At 39.1% G+C, this 22,546-nt stretch overlaps 1 protein-coding gene across 6 annotated transcripts in view; it reads left to right on the top strand.

Annotated features, from left to right (window-relative positions):
• Positions 1–22,546, top strand: part of Exoc6b (exocyst complex component 6B) — a 459,484-nt gene that overhangs the window by 320,900 nt on the left and 116,038 nt on the right. For all 6 annotated transcript variants that reach the window (XM_085690547.2, XM_048416402.3, XM_085690545.2 and 3 more), the window contains one exon: positions 19,489–19,562. In XM_085690547.2, coding sequence (XP_085546673.2) covers positions 19,489–19,562 — 74 coding nt within the window. The remainder of the gene's footprint in view (positions 1–19,488; positions 19,563–22,546) is intronic.

Here is a 22,546-nt window from a genome sequence, read left to right as displayed (position 1 = left end):
GGTTATTGAGCATCAAAATATGACTAGTCAAAGATGATAATTACTAATATTATAAAATACCAAAGTTTGAAAAACATAAACTCTCTATTTTGAAAATACTGATTTTATTTCAAAACTTATTACATGCATTTAGTTAGACAATATTCATTCTTTATTTTAAAAATTAGTTTTTATTTGCTCTTTTTCTAATATATCTACTAGACAAAATTAATAGGGGCTCAGATTTCTCTTTGGTGCCTTTTCTGTAGAATCAGTTTTTATTATTATGTTAAATGGTCTACAGAATCCCCTCTTAATGTTAAATTTTACAGGACTGTAGGTTTGGGAATGTGTTCATACAGCAAAATAATCAGCACTGAGCAAACACATGGATAACATTAAGTCCTTAAGAGCACAGTAAAAAAAATATCAAGGATATAAAGTTACGACTTGAACGCAGTCTCTCTCATCTCTCAGGAAGCCCACCCTTTTCATGGCCGACCTTCAGCTCTCCTAAGATTATACACAGAAGCACTATTGATTGCTAATTTAGGAAGGTCTCTTTTCACCCTAATTTATAAAGGTCTATTGTGAATTTTGCCCATATTTTATTAGATTGTGAAGCATTCAGAAACTTCAGAAGAAAATTGACTTTATCCATATTTGCGTATTTTATGATTTTCATTGTTCCCTAAGGAAATGGGAAAGAATATAATATGCATACAGAGGAACAGATAAAATGTCTTTAGACATCCTAGGGTGGGAGATACATCCTGAAATAATAGAGGGGTAAGGTTTTAATGGTTTCACTGAGTTAACCTTCTTGGCCTCAGTTTTTCATCTGTTGTATGTTCTCAGAAATTACAAGCTCTTCTTTCATCTTTTTGCATTCTAGGGTTATAAATTTAAGACCTAGGACATCACCAGTAACCTTGACTATTATTTGTCTATGCAATATGGAGGGCATACCCAGCATGGGTTTGCATGGGACATGCATGGCCATAGCTTTCCTTAGTTCATCTTTCTTCATAAGAAATGATTCAATGCAAAAGTCACTAAGTTAGTTTTAGTGATGTTTTCTAAGGCACTTAGGGTACCCAGTTGCCTGGACTTCATGACCTGGGAAGAACTTACATTTCCTTCCTTCAAATCTTGAAGCAAAATTGTTTTCTAGTTTGTTTTATGAGAGCTAATCTACTAATTTCCTTAAGTTTTTACTGAGTATTCTGTATTATGTGAGACGTGTAGGTGGCACCTTCATTGTTCTCAGTTGGTTCCTGTTGAATGGTTTCTGTCCCGGAGTGAAGGTGTCTTTTGGTAACAACAGTTACCGAGTTGCTTGGCCTCTTGCTTCTTTAGCATACTACATGCAGCTTGGCCAGATGAATTTGTTGACTGAACACCCACATGAAAAGCCCCTGTATGCTGTGACTTTGTCTAGTTCATGGGGTAAATTGCTAATTAACTGAAAGGCCATGTCTGTCTATCCTAGTACTCAGTTGTTGTTTAGAACAAAAGAAGTTGAGAAAAATCTAACTTAATTTTTGAATCCTTTTGGAGTACTAGTTTGACATTTTCTATCAATTTTAAGCATATATTTCCTGCAAAGAATCACTGAGGATAAGTTATTGTTAACCTTTACTTTCCTCCATTCTTAAAGAGTAGATATTATTGTTTCAAGCAGTTTTAGATTAGCAGCAAAATCTATTTCCCACCCCACTACACAGAGCCTCCTCCACAACTAATATTTTATAGCATATCAATGCTTGCTGTAATCATTGCACCCACATATCCTTACCTAAAGCCCATATTTTGACATTCAGGTCATTCTTCATGTTACAAATTCTGTGAGTTGGGATAAATGCATAACAACATGTGTCTACCATTGTCCTGTCATAGAGAATAGTTTGCCTTCTGAAGATTCTCTGTCTTTCATCTGTGTGTACTCTCCCATCTTCCTATCTGACATCATTGGCCATTTGCTGTTTTCATAGTTTTCCTTGTCCAAAATGACATGGAGTTGGAACCATTCAGCATACAGCCTCTGAAGAGTGACTTCTTTCACTCAGTAATATACATGTAAGGTTCCACCATGTTTTTTCATGACTCTGTAGCCCATTTCCTTTTAAAAAGAATAATAATCCATTGTTTGAATATAACAGTTTATCCATTTACCCATGGAAAGACATTGTGGTTCTTGCCAAATTCTGGCAATCATAATCCATATTCTGCTCTAAGCATCTACCTCATGATTTGTGTGAATAACAGTTCTCAATTCATTTGATAAATACTAATCTATGTATCTCAGTTTCATTTCTTTTGTATGATAAAATACTATAAGAAGAAGCAACATAAGGAAAAGTTTATTCACAGGTTTTATGTCCTTAGTGGTGAGGAAGGTATGATGGTAGGAACAGGATGCTGAGAGATCACATCTTTATACACATAGGGGAAGCAGGAACTAGAAGTTGGGTGAGGCCATAAAACTCAAAGCCCACCTCCAGTGATGTAAGTGATTTACTTTCTCCAGCAAGGCTCCAATTTCTAAAGGTCCCACGGCCTCCCCAAGCAGCACCATTCACAGTGGATCAATTGTTCAAATGCATGGGCCTGTGGGAAATATTTCATTTTCAGAGCAGCACCGCATACAATTTCTGGGTCATGTCACACAAATAAATTTAGGTGGTGTAGGAAGCAACAGCAATCTGTCTCCTCACTTAAAAAGAATTGTTTCAGGAGAATCTATCCGGTATGTTTTTGAGCTCTGCAGTGTTTGAGGCTTATAGGTTCCAGCTGAACACTTTAGTTAATTTTGATCAATTTCTTCTTAGCATAATAGTAACTTCCAGCTCTAGTTCACAGCCATGCTCACAGTTGTGAGCATGCTCTCATAGCAGTTAGGAGCCAGTGCACACAAAGGAGCCCTCTTTTCATAGTGCCAGCTGTTGTGTTCTGATGCTGAGATTGAAAGAAAGGCTGTGGCCATTGTTATAACTTCCTCTTCATCATGTCCCGAGATGTCTCTGTAAGCTTTAATAGATTGCTGCGTTTTTCTTCAGTTCATTTCCCCGCCCCTGTATCAAACATTAAAAAAGAGATCACATCTGTGATCATATCTCTATCCACATGCAGGAAGCAAAAACTAGAAGTTGGATGAGACTGTAAGATGAAAAAATCAAACATTTAAAAGAGGCAATTTAAATTAATTATATAATTGGTGGTATGGGGCGGGGGAAACCAAAGTAACTAGGAAGTCCAGAAACACACAGACTCAGAAAGACAGAGGTCTGAAATTTACATATAAGGGAACTTGACCCCCAAATTAACTAAACAAAAACAATAGTCAAGAATAAAGTAAAAGTTTGCCAACTTTAGCAATGTAAAAAAATCAACCTTCTAAAATTATCACATTGTTGGGTTCAAAAGTCTAATTTCAGAAACTGTAAGATATGAAAAAACAAGAGCAGGAGCAAGGAACAGACTCAACAGAAGCTGCTTCTGACAGGCCTGCTGTCAGTCACGTGTGGGCAAGCTTTAAAAGAACTGTTCTAGAGATGTTCACAGAACTGTGGGGACGTGTTGGAAACATAAAAAACAACGGTGTGAGTAAAATCCATTTACTAATACAAAGAGAGAAAGATAGAGGGGAACAACAAAGATTTCCTAGAGCTAAAACGTATAGTAACTGAAACAGAAAATTCACTGGAAGGAAGGATCAGTGACCATGAAGACAGACAGAAAGAAAAATAAAGAAGGGTGAGCAGAGCCCAAGTAGGGTGTGTCCACGGAAGTCTCCTTAGAGGGGGTTGTGTCCACAGAAGTCTCTCTCAGAGGGGGTGTGTTCATGGAAGTCTCTCTAGAGGGAGTGTGTCCACAGAAGTCTCCCTTAGATGTGTTATGTCCATGTAAGGGGTATGTCCATGGAAGTTTTGTGGTTCTTTTGTCTCTTGGTGTCCTGTACTGTCTCTTCTTTTGTTAATGTTTTTTTTTTTAATTTTAATCCCCTCCCGGTCTCCAACTGAGGGTTTAATTTTCTTCATTTTTAAAAAAATATCTTGTTTTACTGATCTTTTTTATTATTTTTATGGTGTTGCTTTCTAATTTTTATTTCCTCTTTTCCCCCCAATTTTGAATTTTTGTTGTCCTTTTTCTAGTTTCTTTAGGTGCAACTTTATTTATTTGGCAATATGATTCTTTTTTGGTAAGATAGCACACTGCCCTTGTGGTCAACAGCTATATGGGTTGCCCTTTTTATTTCTTTAGTCTATTTATATCCTTGAAGCTAAAATAAATCTCTAGTACCCAACATGTTGGTCTTTTTTGCGGAGTTCAATCTATTTACATATAAAGCAGTCCTTGATATATAAGTACTTGCCTAGTGCTTTCCTGTGGTCTGTTGTTTCACCATTCATTGTTTCTTTCTTTTTGTTTTACTGTAATCCTTGGTGATTCGTTATGATATTATGCTTCGAGTGCATGACTCTTCTTCTTACTGATTTCATTTTTTGAGGCAGGGTCTCATGTAACTCAAATTGACCTTGAACTCCCTGTGTAGTGGAGGGCAACCTTGAAGTTGAACAGCTAAACTCTCTACTTGTGTCTGAGTGTTATGCTGGGATTAAAGGCCACATATGCACTACTGGTTTCAAGTGGAATCTGCTAGCTGTTTTTACTCTAAGGTTTCCATGGGGCTTACACGAAACATTTTGTAGTTATGATTTTCTGTTTCAGAGTGATAACAATCTCATATGAATACACTTTACTCCTTTCCTATTTTTCCTTTGTGCTGTGATGCCACCTTTCTTTTTATACTTTTGTACTCACTGATAGATTACTGAAGGAATAATAATAACATCTAATGGTTTTGTAACTTTTACACCACATTTGAAGTGCTTTCCACCTGCTCTAATTGTGCTAGTGGTTCCACACTGCTGTGTTCTTCATGCTGTTTGTTAGTTCCTCTTGTTTTTATTGCGCTTTCAACATTTTTTTAGACAGATATTATATTGATGTACTCCTGTCTTTGTGTGTGAATGTCTTCACCTTCCTTTTATTTCCAAAGAACACCTTTGCATGGTTTTGGACTCTCAGCTGGTGAAGTTTTTTTTTTCTCTTATTTCCCCCTTGAGCACAGTGAGTATATCACTTTACTTATTCTTGGCTTGTAAGTCTTTTGTTGAAAAAGTCCAATATGGCTACAAACATTTCGTTTTTTGTGACCAGTCTCTCAAATCTGATCTTGCCTTTTATTCACATTTTAAAAATTATCTTACGTGCATAGATGTTTTACCTGCATGTGTATCTATGTACTATGTGTATGCGATGCCTGTGGAGGACAGAAAAGGTCAACATATCCTCTAGAACTGAAGTTATAGACAGTTGTGAGCTGCCACATAGGTTCTGGGAATAGAACCCAGATCTTCTGATAGAGCAGACAGTTCTTTAAATCAGTGAGCCATCTCTTCAGTCTCTGACCTTTGCTTTTATTCTTTCTTTTGAACTGGTGTGGGGTTGAGGGTCTGTGTCCCATGGTTTCTAGAGGCCCTCTTGCTTCCCAAGATTTAGGACTTTTTGGATAATATTTATTTAAGCTTTCTTACAGTTTTCCCTTCTTCTTTGTGACTCTTATACCTTGTTCATTTTTCTTTTTCTTTTTCTTTCTAGCCCTCTATCTGGCCAGTTTTAAGTGTTTCACCTTCCTCTTTACTTATCTTACTCTTGCATAGTTCGTCCTGCAGGCGATGCTTTGTTGAATTTTTCAACACTGTCCTATTGTTCTTCAGTCTCCACCTTCTTATTTAGCTTTTTTTGTTCTCTTTATGTTTTCAACTTCTTTATTACATTTCTCATTTTTCTAGTGTATTGTTTTCCTAATTCTGTTTAGTTTTTTATTTGTGTTTTCTACTTACCATTGAGCTTTTTAAAGATGATTGTTTTCTATTCTTTTTCAGCAGATTGAAGACCTCCATTGCTTGGACAAGTATTAACAATGTTTGTGTTTCCTTAGATAGTGTGTATTTGTCTCTTTTGTTATCTGGGTGGCTCTGCATTGCTGTCTGTACATTTGAAGGAACATACATTTCTTTTGGTCTCTACAGACTTTTTCAGACAGATAAATCTTTTCTATTTGTGCTACTATAACAATATTCCTGAGATTTGTAACTTATAAGCAATAGAGATTTATTTCTCACAGTTCCAGGGTCTGAGAAGGCCAGGGTTGAGACAGCGCAGGGTAGGTTGTTTGGTGGGACTGCCACTTTGGAGTTTTCACCTTGCTTCTGCATGCTTTGGAGGGAGGAATCCTGTTCTCTAGTTGAAGAAAGCAGGACAGTTTCTCAGGTTGTTTTGCAAGGGCACCTAACCTCATTCAGAAGGGTGTAATATGACTCAGCAGTCACCTTTTATTTCTTTAGATTCTGGGCATTGAATTCAGGGCCTTGCACGTACTAAGCAGACAGTCTTCAGTGAGCTACTCTCTATCATTTCAGTCCTTTGTTGGATAGTCACACCTCTGCATACCATAATGTGGGGAGGAACCTTCAGCATGCGTTTTGGAGGGAGAAGAAAGCATGCAGCTAGGGAAGTGATCGAGTGGACTGGAGCTGTCCATGTGGTTCTCAGAGGGGTTCACAGCTGGAGGCTTAGTTAGATCCGTGTGGTCACCAGGTGGCTTTAGCTGATGTGTTTCATTGTCTAGATGTCAAGCCTATCCTAGGTGTGTTGATGACTCCTCCTAAGTTAATGACTGAGTCTCTGAGTTGTCAGTATAAACCTCTGACTGTGACCCAGCCACAGATTTGCTTCAGGGTTCACTTCCACTACCCAAGTCTTTAGATACACTTCTGAGGCACGACTGACCTTGTCTTCTTCGGGTTCTGTTTGTAGTTGGGACTGCTGTCTACCAGTACCTAAGAGGGTTTGCCCTCCTTGCCAGAGCTTCTACAGGGTCTGCTGTAGTACTGTGTAGTAGTGTCTATGTAGTACTGTGCCTGCCCCACATTCTAGATCACTGCTTCCCATTTCATATTTCCTAACTTTCCGTTTCTCTGTGGGCTGAATTCTGAGTATAACTGCTTCAGACCATTGATGAGAAGACCAGAGTTAACCCTCAGGGGTGGCTCTAGAACCACACACAAGAATAAGATCAGCAGTCACATCACCCAAGACATACATGGCCATGGCTCCTTCAGGTTTCTCTGGTTTTGGCACAAAAATCTTCCAAAGCCAAGTAGGTTTATAGCCACATCCACAGGTGTTTGGATGTGGGGCCATTTCTAGGTCTAGGGCTGGAAACAATGCTGTTGAGTTTGCCCCCAATACACAGTTCTGTCCTCTCAGTGGACCCTGCTCCTTTGTGGTCTGTGCCAGGCCTTCACCACATTCTCTGTGAATCCCAGTGCTCTCACAGAAGCACTTCTGTCCATAGATGGCTGTGTACTTATTATGTGGCCACAAGTAGAAAACCACCTATCCCACCTTTGTCGGATTTACTGTTTTCTTTATGAGGTGTCTGCCCTGTGTATGGCTGTATCCAGTACTACTACCATTGAGTTAACGCTTTATTACATGTTTTTATTACAAGTTATTATTTAAATACAAGATATGTTTTTTTGACATTTAATTTAGATCTTTGCATTGTGTTATTTTCTATTCACTCATTCACAGTTTGGTAAAAACACATACATGTACACTTTTTCAGGTGTACAATATTGTACTGGTAACTGTGAACACATTGATCTATATCCTACCCACCCCTGAAGTGAGCGATCTAATTAGTCTAGTCTCTAGGAGCCTTCTCCTTCCCCCTTTCCCCCTCCTTTTGTTTCTTCTTGACATGATTTTCCCATGGAGTTCCCTTTCTGTTCTGGCCAGTTTCTTTCTGACCAGCATGTCCTGGAGTGGGTTCCCCAGGGAGTCCATCAGTTCCTCTGCAATTAGCCTCCTGGAGCCACCTTGAAGTGATGCAAGAGGGCTTGGCTTCCCCAGAGCCATCCTCTAGTCTACCGCTCCCCTTATCTACTGCTCCAGGGAGACAGATACCAGGAAACCATTATGTTAAGACATCAACAACAGCTTCTATTTTTTTCAATCCCACAAAAATAAAATACCATCGGTGACCTGATATGATCTTAAGATGCAAACAAGCACCAACATAGTTTATTCTGTGTCGTGCTGAGAATCTTATTAGCACTGGCCTAAACCTTAAGCCAGTCATGTAAGAATGTTTTTGCGTCTTATCTGAACTAGGTACTTCCTGGAACAGTGCTGTACTGATGCTGCCTAGAGGCCTTTGTGTAGTTTGTCTTTTAACTTCCCTCTTCTCCAAACATGTTCTGTTTTCTTCCCACAGTTACTCTTTCATCCATTTGTTGGATGCTATTAATTTTCCTTTTTGGAAATACATTGTTCCTATTACTCATCTTTCTTTAAAAACTGTTCTTGTTTTATGAACAATGTGTAAAGAATCAGTGTTATGTTGAATTTTTCAGACTTGCTTTAGATCAATTTCTGAATTTCCTGTCTAACTTATTTTAGCTTTACCCATATGCATGGGCACAAGCATGCTTGTGTACATACACGCACACACATAGAAGAAAGCATGTAGCTAGGAAAGTGACTGGGCAGGCTGCATGGATCACAGTGGGATCAACAGCTGGGACCTTGGATCCTTGTGGTCACTGGGTAGGCTTATTTAATAACACTCTTTTCCGAGACAGTGAGAAGAAGAAGGCAGAGCTAAAGAACACATGGAACATGAAAGCAGAAAGGAGACTCGGGGGGTTACATGAAAAAATGGGAGACAGGGAGGAGTGTCACTAAAGCACACTTGGTTTGGGAATGCTATGATGATATCTAATATCTCATATGCTGATTTAAAATAAGTTCATAAAGGAAGTACATGGGAGACATTTCTTCACCTATAAAGTAATACATCATTTTTAATACTGGTAAGCCTGAAAGAACTCCAGTATCCTAAAATGTACCAGGATCATTTAAGATGAGCACAGTTCCACATTTTGTACCAATAGTGTTGGCAATGGAGGGGAAAGAGTGGATATATTTTTAAATGTTCTGTTTATAAATAGAGATTACAGACTGCTGTTCCTTTGTTTTCTTTTTAATTAATTAATTAATTTTAAACAATCTTTTCTCATTTTACACACCAATCCCAGTTCCCACTCCCACCCCTCCTCCTGCTTCCCCCACAAACCCCCCCACTCCACCCCCATCCACTTCTCAGAGAGGGTAAGCCTTCCCATGGGGAGTCAACAAAGTCTATCATGTCACTTTGAGGTAGGACCAAGGCCCTCCCCACTATGTCTAGGCTGAGCAAGGTTCTCCAAAGAGAATGGGCTCCAAAAAGTCTCTTCAAGCACTAGTGATAAATCCTGGACCCACTGCAAGTGGCCCTACAGATTGCCCCAGACATACAAGTGTCACCCACATTCAGGGGCCTGGTTTGGTCCTATACTAGGTCCCCTGCTATCAGTCCAGAGTCAGTGAGCTCTCACTAGCTCAGGTCAGCTGTTTCAGTGGGTCTTTACCACCATGGTCTTGATCCCTTTACATAATTATATTATTGCTCCTCCCTCTCTTTGACTGGACTTCAGGAGCTCGGCCCAGTGCGTCACTTTGGATCTCTGCATCTGCTTCCATCAGTTGCTGGATGAAGGTTCTATGATAACAGTTAAAGTAGTCATCAATTTGATTACAGGGGAAGGCCAGTTCAGGCACTCTCTCCACTATTGCATAGGGTCTTAGCTGGGGTCATCTTTGTGGATTCCTGAGAATTTCCCTAGTGCTAGGTTTCTTGCTAACCCCATAATGGCTCCCTCAATCAAGACATCTCTTTCCTTGCTCTCTCTTTCTGTGTCCTTCCCCAATCTCGACCATCCTGTTCCTTCATGTTTTCCTCCCTCCTCCCCGGTTCTGACTTCCTCCTCTCCTTCCACCCTCCCTTCTTCCTCCTTCCCCACACTCCCAATTTTCTGATGAGATCTTGTCTGTTTCCCTTTTCCAGCGGCATCTATGTATGTTTCTCTTAGTGTTCTCCTTGTTACCTAGCTTCTCTGAGGTTGTGGACTATAGGCTGGTTATCCTTTCCTTAACATCTAGTATCCACTTATTAGTGACTACGTACTGTACTGTACCATGTTTGCCTTTCCAGGTCTGGATTATCTCACTCAGAATGATTTTTTTCTACTTCCATCCATTTGCCTGCAAATTTCAAGATGGCATTGTTTTTTTTTTTCCACCACTGAGTAGTCTCTATTGTGTAAATGTACCACTTTTTTTTTTTTAATCCATTCTTTAGTTGAGGGGCATCTAGCTTGTTTCTAGGTTCTGGCTATTACAAAGAATGCTGCCATGAACACAGTTGATCAAATGTCCTTCTGTTGTGATTGAACATCTTGGGCCCAAGAGTGGTATTGCTGGGTCTTGAGGTAGGTTGATTGACCATTTTCTGAGAAAGTGCCGTATTAATTTCAAAAGTGGCTGTACAAGTTTGCACTCCCACCAGCAGTAGATTGTTGGGGGAGGGGCCACTTGTTACTTCCTGGGCCGCCCGAACCCACATAATCACATGGAAAGTGTATCAATTAAATCACTGCTTGGCCCATTAGCTCTGACTTCTTATTGGCTAACTCTTGCATCTTAATTTAACCCATTTCTAGTAATCTGTCTATCAGCATGAGGCTGTGGCTTATCGGCTAAAGTTTCAGCATGTCTATCTCAGGCAGTGGCAGCTCCATGGTGTCTCTCTGACACTGCCTTCTTTCTTCCAGCATTCAGCCATCTTTCCCTGCCTACCTAAGTTCTGCCTTGCTCTAGGTCCAAAGCAGTTTATTTATTCATTAATAGTAATCACAGCACACAGAGGGGACTCCCACATCACCTCCCCTTTTCTGTTTAGATAAAAAGGTTTTAACTTTAACATAGTAAAATGCGTATAACAAAACAGTTATCAAACAAGAATTACAGTTACAACATTTATATCTACTTTATCTTTTATCATAACTAAGGAAAACTATAACTATAAATTCTTCAACTCCATCAAAGACTCCGGAAGGATATAATATTATCTAAGTAAACAGGAAATACATTGTAAGCAACTTCCAAAACTCTGGAAATGACAGAGACATCTTGCTACCTGGATAGTCACCCAAATTTTTTCTGTACCGTTGGGGCATTCATCTTCAGCCTAATGGCCCATAGTATCCAGCAGACTTTTCCATGAAGCAGGAAATTTTAAAGACAGTTCCACCTATACTGGCAGTTTGTCAGTCACTTTCTTCTGTATCCTGAAGAACGTCTAGCAGACTCTTTCATGAAGCAGGTACCCCGAAGGATCATCTCACCTTTAGACAAGTTTAGCAGTCATTTCTCTATGGGTCCTGCATGTCCAGTTCAGCAGTCCAGGCAGAAACAGTTTCTTACCCAAATGGCTAGAAAACTACATATGGAGCCTTTTTGATGCCCATATTCTTCTTGAAGTAATTGCTGATGCCAGGAGCAGATGTGTCTCATTGTCATGAAAAGTCCTAAGTTATTAAAACATTTTAAATGCCATATTCTGAAGGTCTTTTAAAGATTTGAAGAATACCTATCTAACTGAACTATATCTCTATACAACTAGAAAATCTAACTAACATGACTACAAGCTTGACTGTTATAGATGAGTATCTATTAACCTATATTTCTTAATTACATTCCTTTTTTAAATGAACTACACAATCCTAATACCCTAATCAAGAGCAGAAATATACATATAACAAAATTGACCTTAAATTTGTATCAATAAACCAAAATCCATACCATTGCAAATCTCTATAGCATATCCCCCTTTACATATAAACATACATTTATCGACAGTATTTGGGAATATGGGCATAGTTTTGTCCATATTGCTTCTGCTGTTTGGGGGTGCTGTTAATCGGGTCTTTCATGGTGTATCTGTGTGCTAGGTTCATCTCAGTCAGCAGTTGGTTGAAGTAAGTTTTTGAGGGTGTGCACTGTAGCTTTTCAGTAGATTGTGCTCTATCAAACCACACCAGTCTGAAAGCAATCCACAGGTTCTCATCCTCTGTGGAAACAAGAGAAGAACTTCTTTTTCAAAGCAATATATCTTTAGACCCAAATTTGGAAGTCATGATACCTTTATAATATACATGCTGGTTTAGCTTAGTAGCCTATACAATTAAATGTCTCTCTGTACTTAGCTCATTCACAGTCAAAACATTTAAAGAAAATACAAATTATACATAATCCAGACTCTCTGTATATATTCCATCATTACATGACTTATTTTTCTTTACTCCTTTTAATCTTTGACTGTCTGTACTCTGTCTCTGTAAAGGCTTTGTTTTTTTTAAAAAAATTAACTTCCTTTTATGACTCTCTATACTCTTTTTCTTCTTTCTCCCAAGCCTCCATAATTTATCCAGCACTATGACTCGTTTAAAGTTCTTTTATGTCTGAATACGTCCTATTGTGAATATGTAATTCCTTACTGTCCAGGAGCACTTCTTAAAATGCTAAGCACTTATTAAAAACTTAAGCTGCTGCATTACTAAGGTGTATATGGTACTTTCTGCTTGCCCTGCTCAGTCCAGCTTGGTGGAGTTGCTGGCACCTCTGAGCTGCCCCACTTCCAGGCCGGTCCACGTTGCCACCAAGCAAGCCGCAGCACTCTGCTCACAAACCCTATTCTAATGCTCAGTTTCCCGAAAGAGCCAGAGTTCATGCTAATAGCATGGCCCATAGCCGGGAAGCTCCTATTTTGAAACTGTGTGACTGTTATTGCTGAATCAGTAAGACCTCTCTTTAAGGAGCTGTGACAGCCACCAGCGAACAGCAAGAAGTTGTGTTAGACTCTGTATTTTTGTGTCTTTTCAAGCTCTCTCAAGTTTTTAAGTGGATTTTAGTTGGCCACGTTGGCACCAGTCTGTTGGAGGAGGGTCTACTTGTTCGTCCTAGCTACCCAGAACCAAAATAACCACACAGAATCTATATTAATTAAAACACTGCTTCTGGGCAGCCAGGAACCAAGTGCCCCTTCTTCCAACAGTAGAGGAGCGTTCCCCTTACTCCACATCTTCTCTAGCATAAGCTGTTTTTAGCTTTTTATCTTAGCTATTCTGACAGATGTAAGATGGTATTTCAGAGTCATTTTGATTTGTATTTCCCTGATGGCTAAGGATGTTGAAACAGTTTCTTTAAGTGTCTTTTGGCCATTTGAGATTCTCCTGTTGAGAATTCTCTAATTCTCTGTTTAGATCTGTACCTCACTTTTTAATTGGATTATTTGGTATTTTGATGTCTAGTTTCTTGAGTTCTTTATATATTTTGGAGATCAGTCCTCTGTCTGATGTGGGGTTGGTAAAGATCTATCCAGTAGACTGCTTCTTATTGACTATGTCCTTTGCCTTACAGAAGCTTCTCAGTTTCAAGATTCCTATTTATTATTATTTATTACACTCAGTGTCTATGCTACTGGTGTTATATTTAGGAAATGATCTCCTATGCCCATATGTTCAAGGATACTACGCACTTTCTTTTCTCTGAGGGTCAGTGTGACTGTATTTATATTGAAGTCTTTGATCCATTTGGACTTGAGTTTTGTACATGAGGATAGATAAGGTTCTATTTTCATTCTTCTGCGTGTTTATTTGACTTCTTAAATCCCTCTTAACTCTAATTCTATTGTTTCAAATTTAGTTTTCTGTAGGGATTTTGTGTGTGGCTGTGCATATATACCCATGCACTTATTTCTATGAAAGTTAGCAGTCAATCTTGAGTTTCATTCTTTAAGTACTGTCCCTTTGTTTATTTAGACCAGGTCTTCCTTTGGCCTGTGTTATTGGAAATTTTGGGGTATCCCTTTGTAGTCACCAAATGATAGCATGGAAATTTGATTACCTCTCATTAATAAAAGAATTTAAGAATGGAAAAACTCCAGGCAGATAAGCTGTGCATCTTGACACCTGCTCAGAGGAGGAGAACGAAGAGATGAGCAACAAAAAGGGCCTTGCTATTTGAGTGAAACCTGCCTGCAAGTAAGCCACATGGTAACAGGTACCCATAAAGTGAGGAGGAGAACTTTAGAGATAAGGATAAGAGAAAACATGCTTTAAAAAATAGAAGAAAATGAAAAATCCTTTTCTGAATACTTCAGAATTTCAGCAGACTTACAAAGGTACATGACTGTGGTCCTGTAGTCTACTGGGGGTTGAAATCTGGCAAGGAAAGCATATTATCTCATTAAAGCTAGGTATAATTATACTGACCATTTCTTTAGTACAATTTAAGGTGAGCCTGCCTTCCTGAGGGAAGGTCCTTAACCCTGCTCAACTGAATTGTGAGGTATCCATCATAGCCAGAGATTTCATCCTTTTGGCAAGAAAGAAATCGTTTTCCCTTGAGGGACCTTTACTGCTGGCCTGTCACCTGGAACTTAGCAATTGATCTGCCAAGCCTCAAGGATCCAATTCCCCAACTCCTGGATAACAAGAATGCACCATCATACCTGACCCTTTTTTTTCTCACCTGGCTTCTGGGATCAAACACAGATCCTCATGTTTCCAAGGCAACACTTTACCTACCTACTGCATCCTTAGTATTCACCACACTTTATACTAAAGTATTGTTTTCTTCAGCCAAATGGGAATGCACCAGATAAAATTTGAAGCCTTTGTTTTCTTCTCCCATGAAATAATGGACTTTATAATCATCAACATCTTTCTAAAAAGAAATCTAGAAAACCTTTTGAAATTAGCAATTCTTTCTTTTATCTTTTAGTAACCTTATTAGACTGTGAACATTATTCAAGTTTTAAATTTATAGAATATTTTGAAAATTAACAGTTCTTAAAATGATGACCAAATCTCAAAGGTGTGTTTAGAATGTCAGAAGTTAATGTCAGTGGTTTCCTTTCTCCAAGGATTCTTCTCTGCCTATGTGCTGATTTTGCTGTAACTTTGTGAACCTCCTTTTAACATGTCCTACACATCTTTCAATTAATTAGCAGTTTCTTCACTAAGACTTTTTTTTGGATTTCTGAATTGAATCTCCGAGTCCAGACTTGGTACCATATTACCCTCAGTGAGTCTCTCCTGACAAGACAGGGCACAGGTTGGAGAGAGTGTATTCCGTGAAATGAGTTAATGCTGCTTGCAACTAGTATAACTTACCTTGCAAACAGATGCCAACTCACCAGAGTTTGGCTCTATCCCCAAGCAACAGGAACTAATAAAAGGGAGGATTTGGTTCTTTGTGAAATGAAGCAGGATTTTTGATTTCCTGGATGGTACTGAGACTACCCTATAGAACTCCAGGCTGTGGACACTTTCTTGTTGTCATAAGTCACTGAAAGCCTGCAAGCCTACTGTCCAGAAACAAGTCCAAGAAGGACCAGTCCATGGTTGTATCTGCTGCTTCCAATTGGCTGTGATTCATGATGTCAGAAGTCCATGGCTCTAGGGACCTTACCATGTATATGTGATATTGGCTTGTCCACACATCAACTTTCCTTCCCACCTGTCAGGCAGTGTTTTTGAATTTGTACATTGTAAGCCTGTCCTGCTGTGTCGCTTATCACTAGGAAAAGTACTGCTGGTCAGTGCTGTTTTACATCACCATGCCTACACTCTTGTATTTCCTTTTCTTGGGTTATGACAGTTTATAATACAAAGAAGAGATCACTGTCTTCTCTGTAGCAACCTTGAGTAAAATTGTGAGGTAGGTGCTTATTAGCATAAGTCCCATGTATATTATATTTACATAGTTGAAATTGGTCTCTGCATGAATTCTTATTTTTCTTTAAAGTAGTCACATTTCATACTAATTTTTCATATATATATAAAGTTTTTACTCTAGGAGATCATATTTCTGAGACTGTATTTATTTATAGTTATAGAAATTTTATTTCATACTTTCTTTAATTTTTTTCTAATAAATGAAAATTTCTGTGTTGTGGCTAACAGACTAGTCATATTAACTACCTCAAAACAAAACAATTATTTGCCTATATTTGTTGTTTTAAATAAATATCTGCTCATTGAGTCATCCCTGGTTCAGCTCTATTTCTTTTTGTGTTTTGTCATAAGTTTAAGACAATATTTCTTGGCACTGGTTTGCCAAGCTTCTGAGAATTCAGTAAAAGCTATGAACCTTCCTTTGTGGAGAAATGCATATTCACAAAAGCAAAAAATATAATTATAAGGATAGTGATAATCAGTTATGATATGCCTGTCACTCTGCCAGCCGCTTTATATGTGTGACTTGGCTTACTCTTTGTCACTACATTATAAGAAATAATCTTGTATTCTGATTTTTATTTAATGATTTTTAAGACATAAACAGGTTAAGTAATTTGTTGAACTCAGGAGTTAGTAAGTGGAGAAATGGAGCTCCGGTTCTGATTTTTATGACCCCAAATACTGTCTCCCTAAAGACATTGCGCCTATGATTTTAGGGAACTCATTAGTTTATAAGCCTGCAAATTGACACCTTGGTTAAGGACCTTATTTGTAACAACCCAGAGACTTTTGTTACCAATTATGTGTCTATGTATCTAATGAGTCTTGATTTTTATGTAACCTGCTTAATTGAAACATAATATTTTTGAACATCTACTATTTTGAATAATTGTTAAGCTTTGTGATAAGGTCCTTATCTCTAGGGAATTTACTATCTTCGTGGGATCGTAGGTATTATAGGAGTGCAATTCAGTAATAGAGGACTTGTCTAATACAAGGCCTTTGATATGATGGCCAGAACTGAAAAAAGAATTATATATGTGAAACAATTAAAAAAAACTATAAATATGAATTCACAATAATTAGATGTTTCCACAAGTGATTTGTGGAGATTAATCTCTTCACTTTGTTGTACCTGGCATAATTACTATTATCTGGTTATCTTTTATTATAAAGGTGTAAATCAAAGGCTACCATGTCTTTTGGAAACCTGAGGATTTGATGTAACTGGAGGTTTCTCTCCCGTCCACCAGTTCCCAAATAAATACTCAGAGGCTTTATATTAATTATAAAAGTTTGGCTGATGGCTCAGGCTTATTATTAATTAGCTCTTACAACTTAAAATAACCCATTTCTGTTATTCTATATTTTACACAAGGCTCGTGTCTTGTTATCTCACATCTTCTCCAGCAGCTGCTGGCATCTCCCTGACCCCGCCTTCTTTTTCCCTTGGATTTCCCACCTGGCTCTATTCTGCCTGACTATTAGCCAATCAGCTTCTTTATTAATCAGTGGTAATAAAATATATTCACAGCATACAGAGGGGCATCCACATCAGTTTGATGTGTCATAAAAATCAGGTTGGTGAAGTGACTGAGAATTCAGCATATAGCACATCCAGACTCTTGAGTTGGTTTAATCTGTTCTCCAGGGAGCATGTTCAGTGAGAAGTGACATGAATACAAGCCTAGCTCCCAAGCCTTCCAGTGGTGTTCATGGGAACTTCTGTTGAGTTGTACATAGACAGGACAGCAGGAACATCTCAGTACCTAGGCATTTTCACTCAACCAGAGTTCTTCTTGATAAGGAGGACTTGAAATAATGCTTTAAATGAGGCAACTCTGGCTTAAATGGTATAGAACCACTCAAGGCAGTCTGTCAACCTTAGAGGACGTGTGTGTAAACTGACCACTTAACAAGGCTATTGGGAAAAGAGGTCATAGCTATAATTTAAAGAACTTCTTTCAATATGAGCATAATGTGAGGAAAATGTACATTTGGGATACACAGTTCCTGCACACTAGTTTGTCAGATATGATTTTTTCTATTGCTTATTGCATACCATTACTGATATACAGGGTATACTGTGTCAAGCTTTCCTTTAACGTGTTTGTCACTAAATGTTTGTACTCTTTTAAAACTTGGGTCCTCCTTTGGATAATGTTGGTTTCTAAGTGGCATGTGAGTTTTCTTCTTAAAGCAAGCTAACTTTACTAAGATACTATATTCAGAGTCAGTGTCTTTTTTATGCATCCTCTTTGTTTGAAATGCTTACAATAAGAGTATTTTGTATGTAGTATATAGTACATTTATACTATATTTAAATTAGTTTGACGTATTGATTTATAATCCTTTCGTATAATGTCCCCTTGTTGCTACAGTCTAAGTTATTGGCATTACTATTTAAAACCGGGGCAAGGAATATTTTGAATCTGTTACAGTTTCAAAATGGGTGGAAAGAGAAGACATAGGCAAATAAATGAGCAGTGATTATTGTTCATACATCATCTTTTGAATATATCCCGTGTAGAGAGTCATCTAGTTTTCTAGCTATAAAAAAGAAAAATATACCAGTTCTATGAGTTCTCAAATTCCAACTTGGGTGGGGAATATGTGTTTGAAAAGAAAACACTTCATGTATTTTTAAGTACTCGAGCTGGTGCTAATGTAATTAGTAGATGGATATGAAATGTTCATCATGCTTTGACTTCACAAGAAGAATTGAAGATACAGTAAATACACAGACCTGTACATGTGCTTGTCAGTGTGGAGGGGACTTCAGACCTTTTGGTTTCCTAATAAGCAGAGCTCAGGGACAATAAAACTTGATATTCTTAACCAGTACTAGCATTTGTCCCTGTAGCCCTAGGTAATTTTTTTCTTGTTAATGACATGGAAGCCAGAATTATAAGGGATCATGGTCTCAAGGTGCTACTGTAACTACAAATAGCATCCATGTGGACCTCTTCAGCCTAAGAGGAAACAGGTGGAGAAAAGAGAAGATGGAATTTTTATTAGCATGAAAATGAAGTTAAGGGCAAAGACTGCAATAGAAGGACAAGCATATGCAAATGTCCCGTAACATTTGCAGTAAGTTTCATCCAGGTGGGCATCTTCATATCTGCCAATACTTCTTTGCTTTTCTAAGCCAAACTCAGATCAGGGCAGCAGCAGCAGCAGCTACTGCTTCTGCTAGTGGTGTGCGTGCGTGTGTGTTGTGTAGGAGGTTGGCACTCATGAGATAATACAAATAATCAGTGAGGGAATAATTAATGATGTGGCAGGGAATATTTTTGATAAATGCTTAGGGAATGAGGTGACAAGCGTGAAATTAGAAAATTCCTTCAGCGATCTGAAATATAAATAGCTTTCGGAACTGAAAAGAGTTTCTCAGCTGAAGATTTTATTGTGTTGAGAGGAAAAACTTTTTTCTTTTCCCCCCTCCCTTCCTCCTTTGCAAGTTGTTTGTCCATTCACAAAACAAATACTCTGAAGCCCAGTGCGGCTCATGGGAATAAATTTCAGGTCGAATTAGTACAGTTTCCTTGCTGTCAGGATGCTGGAATTAATGGTGTTTTGATGACACGAATTTTGAAGGGCCAACAAAGAAGCTGAAGGGAGAGAGACATGACTCCTTAGAAGCTCAGTCCTCCTCTCCCCCAGCCTCTCTTGTCTTCCCTGTCATCCGTCTGCCAATCTCCCTGTCCATGGTTAGTTAAAGGCGCTTTTTATCCTCTTTTCTTTCCCACAGAGTTTGCCAGATCCGGCCCGGTGCCTGGGTTCCAGGAGGACACGCTGCAGTTGGCCTTCATCGACTTGAGACAAGTAAGTCTTTGTGTTTTTGTTTTTTGTTTTTCTTTTAAGATGTGTGACTGAAGACCATCAGGTCTTAAGGAAGAGGGGAGGGGAGGGGTTTTGGCATTGGTGATTCACACTGGAGACCTAAGGGCTTTTCCCTGTGTTTGAGGCCACCTCTTTTATTTAGCTATCTGAGATCCTTAGCTATGGTGGAGTAAAGGTTTTGTGGGTAGAAGGGAAGGCAGGGGGTGGGAAGAGGGATCCACAGAGTAGAGGGACTCAAGTGACCCTCAAGTGATGTGGTCCATTGTGTGGCCATTGACTTCTGCAGACACAGCGAAAAGATGACTCGTCAAACCCATGCTAAGCAGGTGCACTGATGCAGAGACTGCCCGCCTGGAGAACTTTGTGTGTGGATAATGTGGCCAGCAGTGTCGAAAGAAAATGAAATGTTTTCCTTTCTGGGTTGCTAGTCCAGTTTGTTGACTTTTTTCCTGCTGCCTCACACCTTCTGTTGCCTCCTGTGTAAAATGTGGTCAGCCATCAGTAACAGAATGGTAGTGCTTGAAGATGGTTTTCTAAGGTTCTGACCAGACATGCTAGCCAGATGGGAAGTCCTGTTACAGTATCATGATAGAGGCTAGCACTTAGGTCTACCTGAGCTTTGGCAAGTCCACAAGAAAGAAAGGCCACCCATAGTGCTGTTCTTGCAGGCTGGAAAGGGTGGGTTGAGAGGCCTGGTGTTTTGGGTATAGTAGAACAAGATGTGTGGGGGCCAGAAGGGAGAGCTGTAACTGTGCTCTGTCATCTCTTCACTCTGAAGATGGATGGGGTTGGATAGAAAGTGCAAATGAAGTAAGCATCAATGACTGATGCTTCTTTCCTATTAAAACAATCTTTTTTTTTTTTTGTCTGTTTTAGAAGGGGGCTGGCTTTGTTTCTCCTGCCATAATGATGCAGTGCCTCTTGTTTTCAGAGCTGACATAGTTTGCATTCTGAAAACTTGTAGATGCCCAGGGTGTTTCTTAAAGCTGTAGAACCCCTTGTCTGGGTAACCTCCTTACCACTGTGACTGGATTCCTGCCGGAATAGCTTTTAACCCATAATGGATGGCCTGAGCTAGTCCTGGACCCTTGTGGATGGGCAGTGTAATCTGTCATCACTGACAATTCCGGAAAGCCCTGTTCAGCAACTCATGTGCCTATAGACCTGCCAAGGTTTGAGGATTCAGAACACGTCCCAGAAACGTGTGTCAACTTCATATATGGGGGCTGGGTTGGGGGTTCTCTTTTTCATAATGCTTTCCTAGCATTGTCAGATATGAGCTATCTCCCTCCACACTGAACACCTTCCACCTATAGATTTGAGGTACCCAAGTTTTAGCCTTTGATCTAAGATGGGAAAATTGAGATTTTGCTTTAGAGTTCAGTGGGGATCCATTCCTTCCCCTGCCAATTTTTTCTCTGAAACCTCTAAGCCAATTCATGCTTCTTGGACAACAGAAAGTGATTTTCATTGGAAGAATATTTACTAGAAAAAGTCTTTCCTTTTCTACCATTGATACAAAGGAAATATTGTCATTCACTAGTTTGTGGTTTGGACACCTACGGTATTCACAGAAAGTGTGATCTGAGTGAGAAGTGGGAAAGCACATCCAGAGTGAGGTGCGCCGAGTCGGTGGTGAATGCTCCAGTACCTGTGAGCTCCAGGTGAGCCGTGGGGGTGTGGATGCTGAAGTTCCTATTTGTGCTGCATCCCTACACCCAGAGTTTCTTTTATGATGCTTAAATGATAAAGCCCAAACTGCAAAATTTTACTGACCATGACAGACTGTCTCTTCCTCTTCAACATGTCATTCATCTAAAGTCTACTCACACCTTTCTCTGTTATAGCAGTAGGAAAGGGACAATTTCCAGCCTAGATAATTTGAACCACGTCCTTAGTTTAAGGCTGTGTTAGCAGATAGGCTGACATAATGCAAAATGATTCTTTCACATCCTGTTCTGAAAACAGCTTTCTTTTCATTCATCTAGGCCTTCTTAGATGTTCAAACTACAAGGAGACTTCCTATTTGTATGTTACTGTAGGAGTAACTTATGTTACATAAGATGAGACATGGTTAAGTGTCCTGCTGTTTGATTTCCTCACAATCCTAAAGCAGAATCTTAAATTGGGGATGGAGGCTAGTCCTAGAATTGTACTATAAGAACTTGACATATTCCTTCGTCTTTGCAGAACACCCAACCCAGACTGTGTTGTGTCCCCTTTGGGGAGAACTCCACCCAAAGCAGGAAGTTCACCTTCAGGCAGTCTTATTATCATGAAAATGACCATAGCCTATCTCAAGGATAGCCCTTTGAGTCTGTGTTCATTGTCTGCAAGTTTTAGAAGTTGTGGCTTTGACTTTCTATTCTTAATGCTACCAGGTATCCCCTTTCCTGGTGCTGGTGTCTTTTCTTCTTGCAATAGTGCTTCCTGCCTGACCTGTAGATGGTCTCATGACTGAACCTGGAGGTGGGGCTTTCCCTAGTCCTGTTCTTCTTTGCCGTGTATCAGCTCAGATTCTAGCATTCTCACAGCTCTCTATCTAGCCCTTTTTAGGCTCTGATTTCATTATTTAACTTATTAACAGATTTCATCATTAGGCTTTACAAGTCAGAGATCAAAACAGTAAATGGAATTAGCAGGCACTAGAACAATGACTCAGCAAGTTAAGCATTTGCCATGAAACCTGCCTGAGTTTGCTTCCTGGAACCCATATAAAGGTAGAAGGAGAGAACTTATTTGACTTCACAAATACAGTTATTCTCTGACCTCCATGGTGGTAAGTGCACCTACTTAAACACACACACACACACACACACAAATAATAATAATAATAATAATAATAGTAGTAGTAAATAAAAATTTTAAATGGTAATGTAAACACCAGAAGTGAAAATTAAAACAAATGATGTATCACTTCTGATCACATGTGTGTTTACCCAAGATAAGACACACACAAAAACTAT

The sequence above is a fragment of the Myodes glareolus genome, chromosome 6, assembly GCF_982192425.1.
Source record: "Myodes glareolus chromosome 6, mMyoGla1.1, whole genome shotgun sequence".
NCBI lineage: Eukaryota > Metazoa > Chordata > Mammalia > Rodentia > Cricetidae > Myodes > Myodes glareolus.
This window is presented reverse-complemented; position numbering and strand designations above follow the sequence as displayed.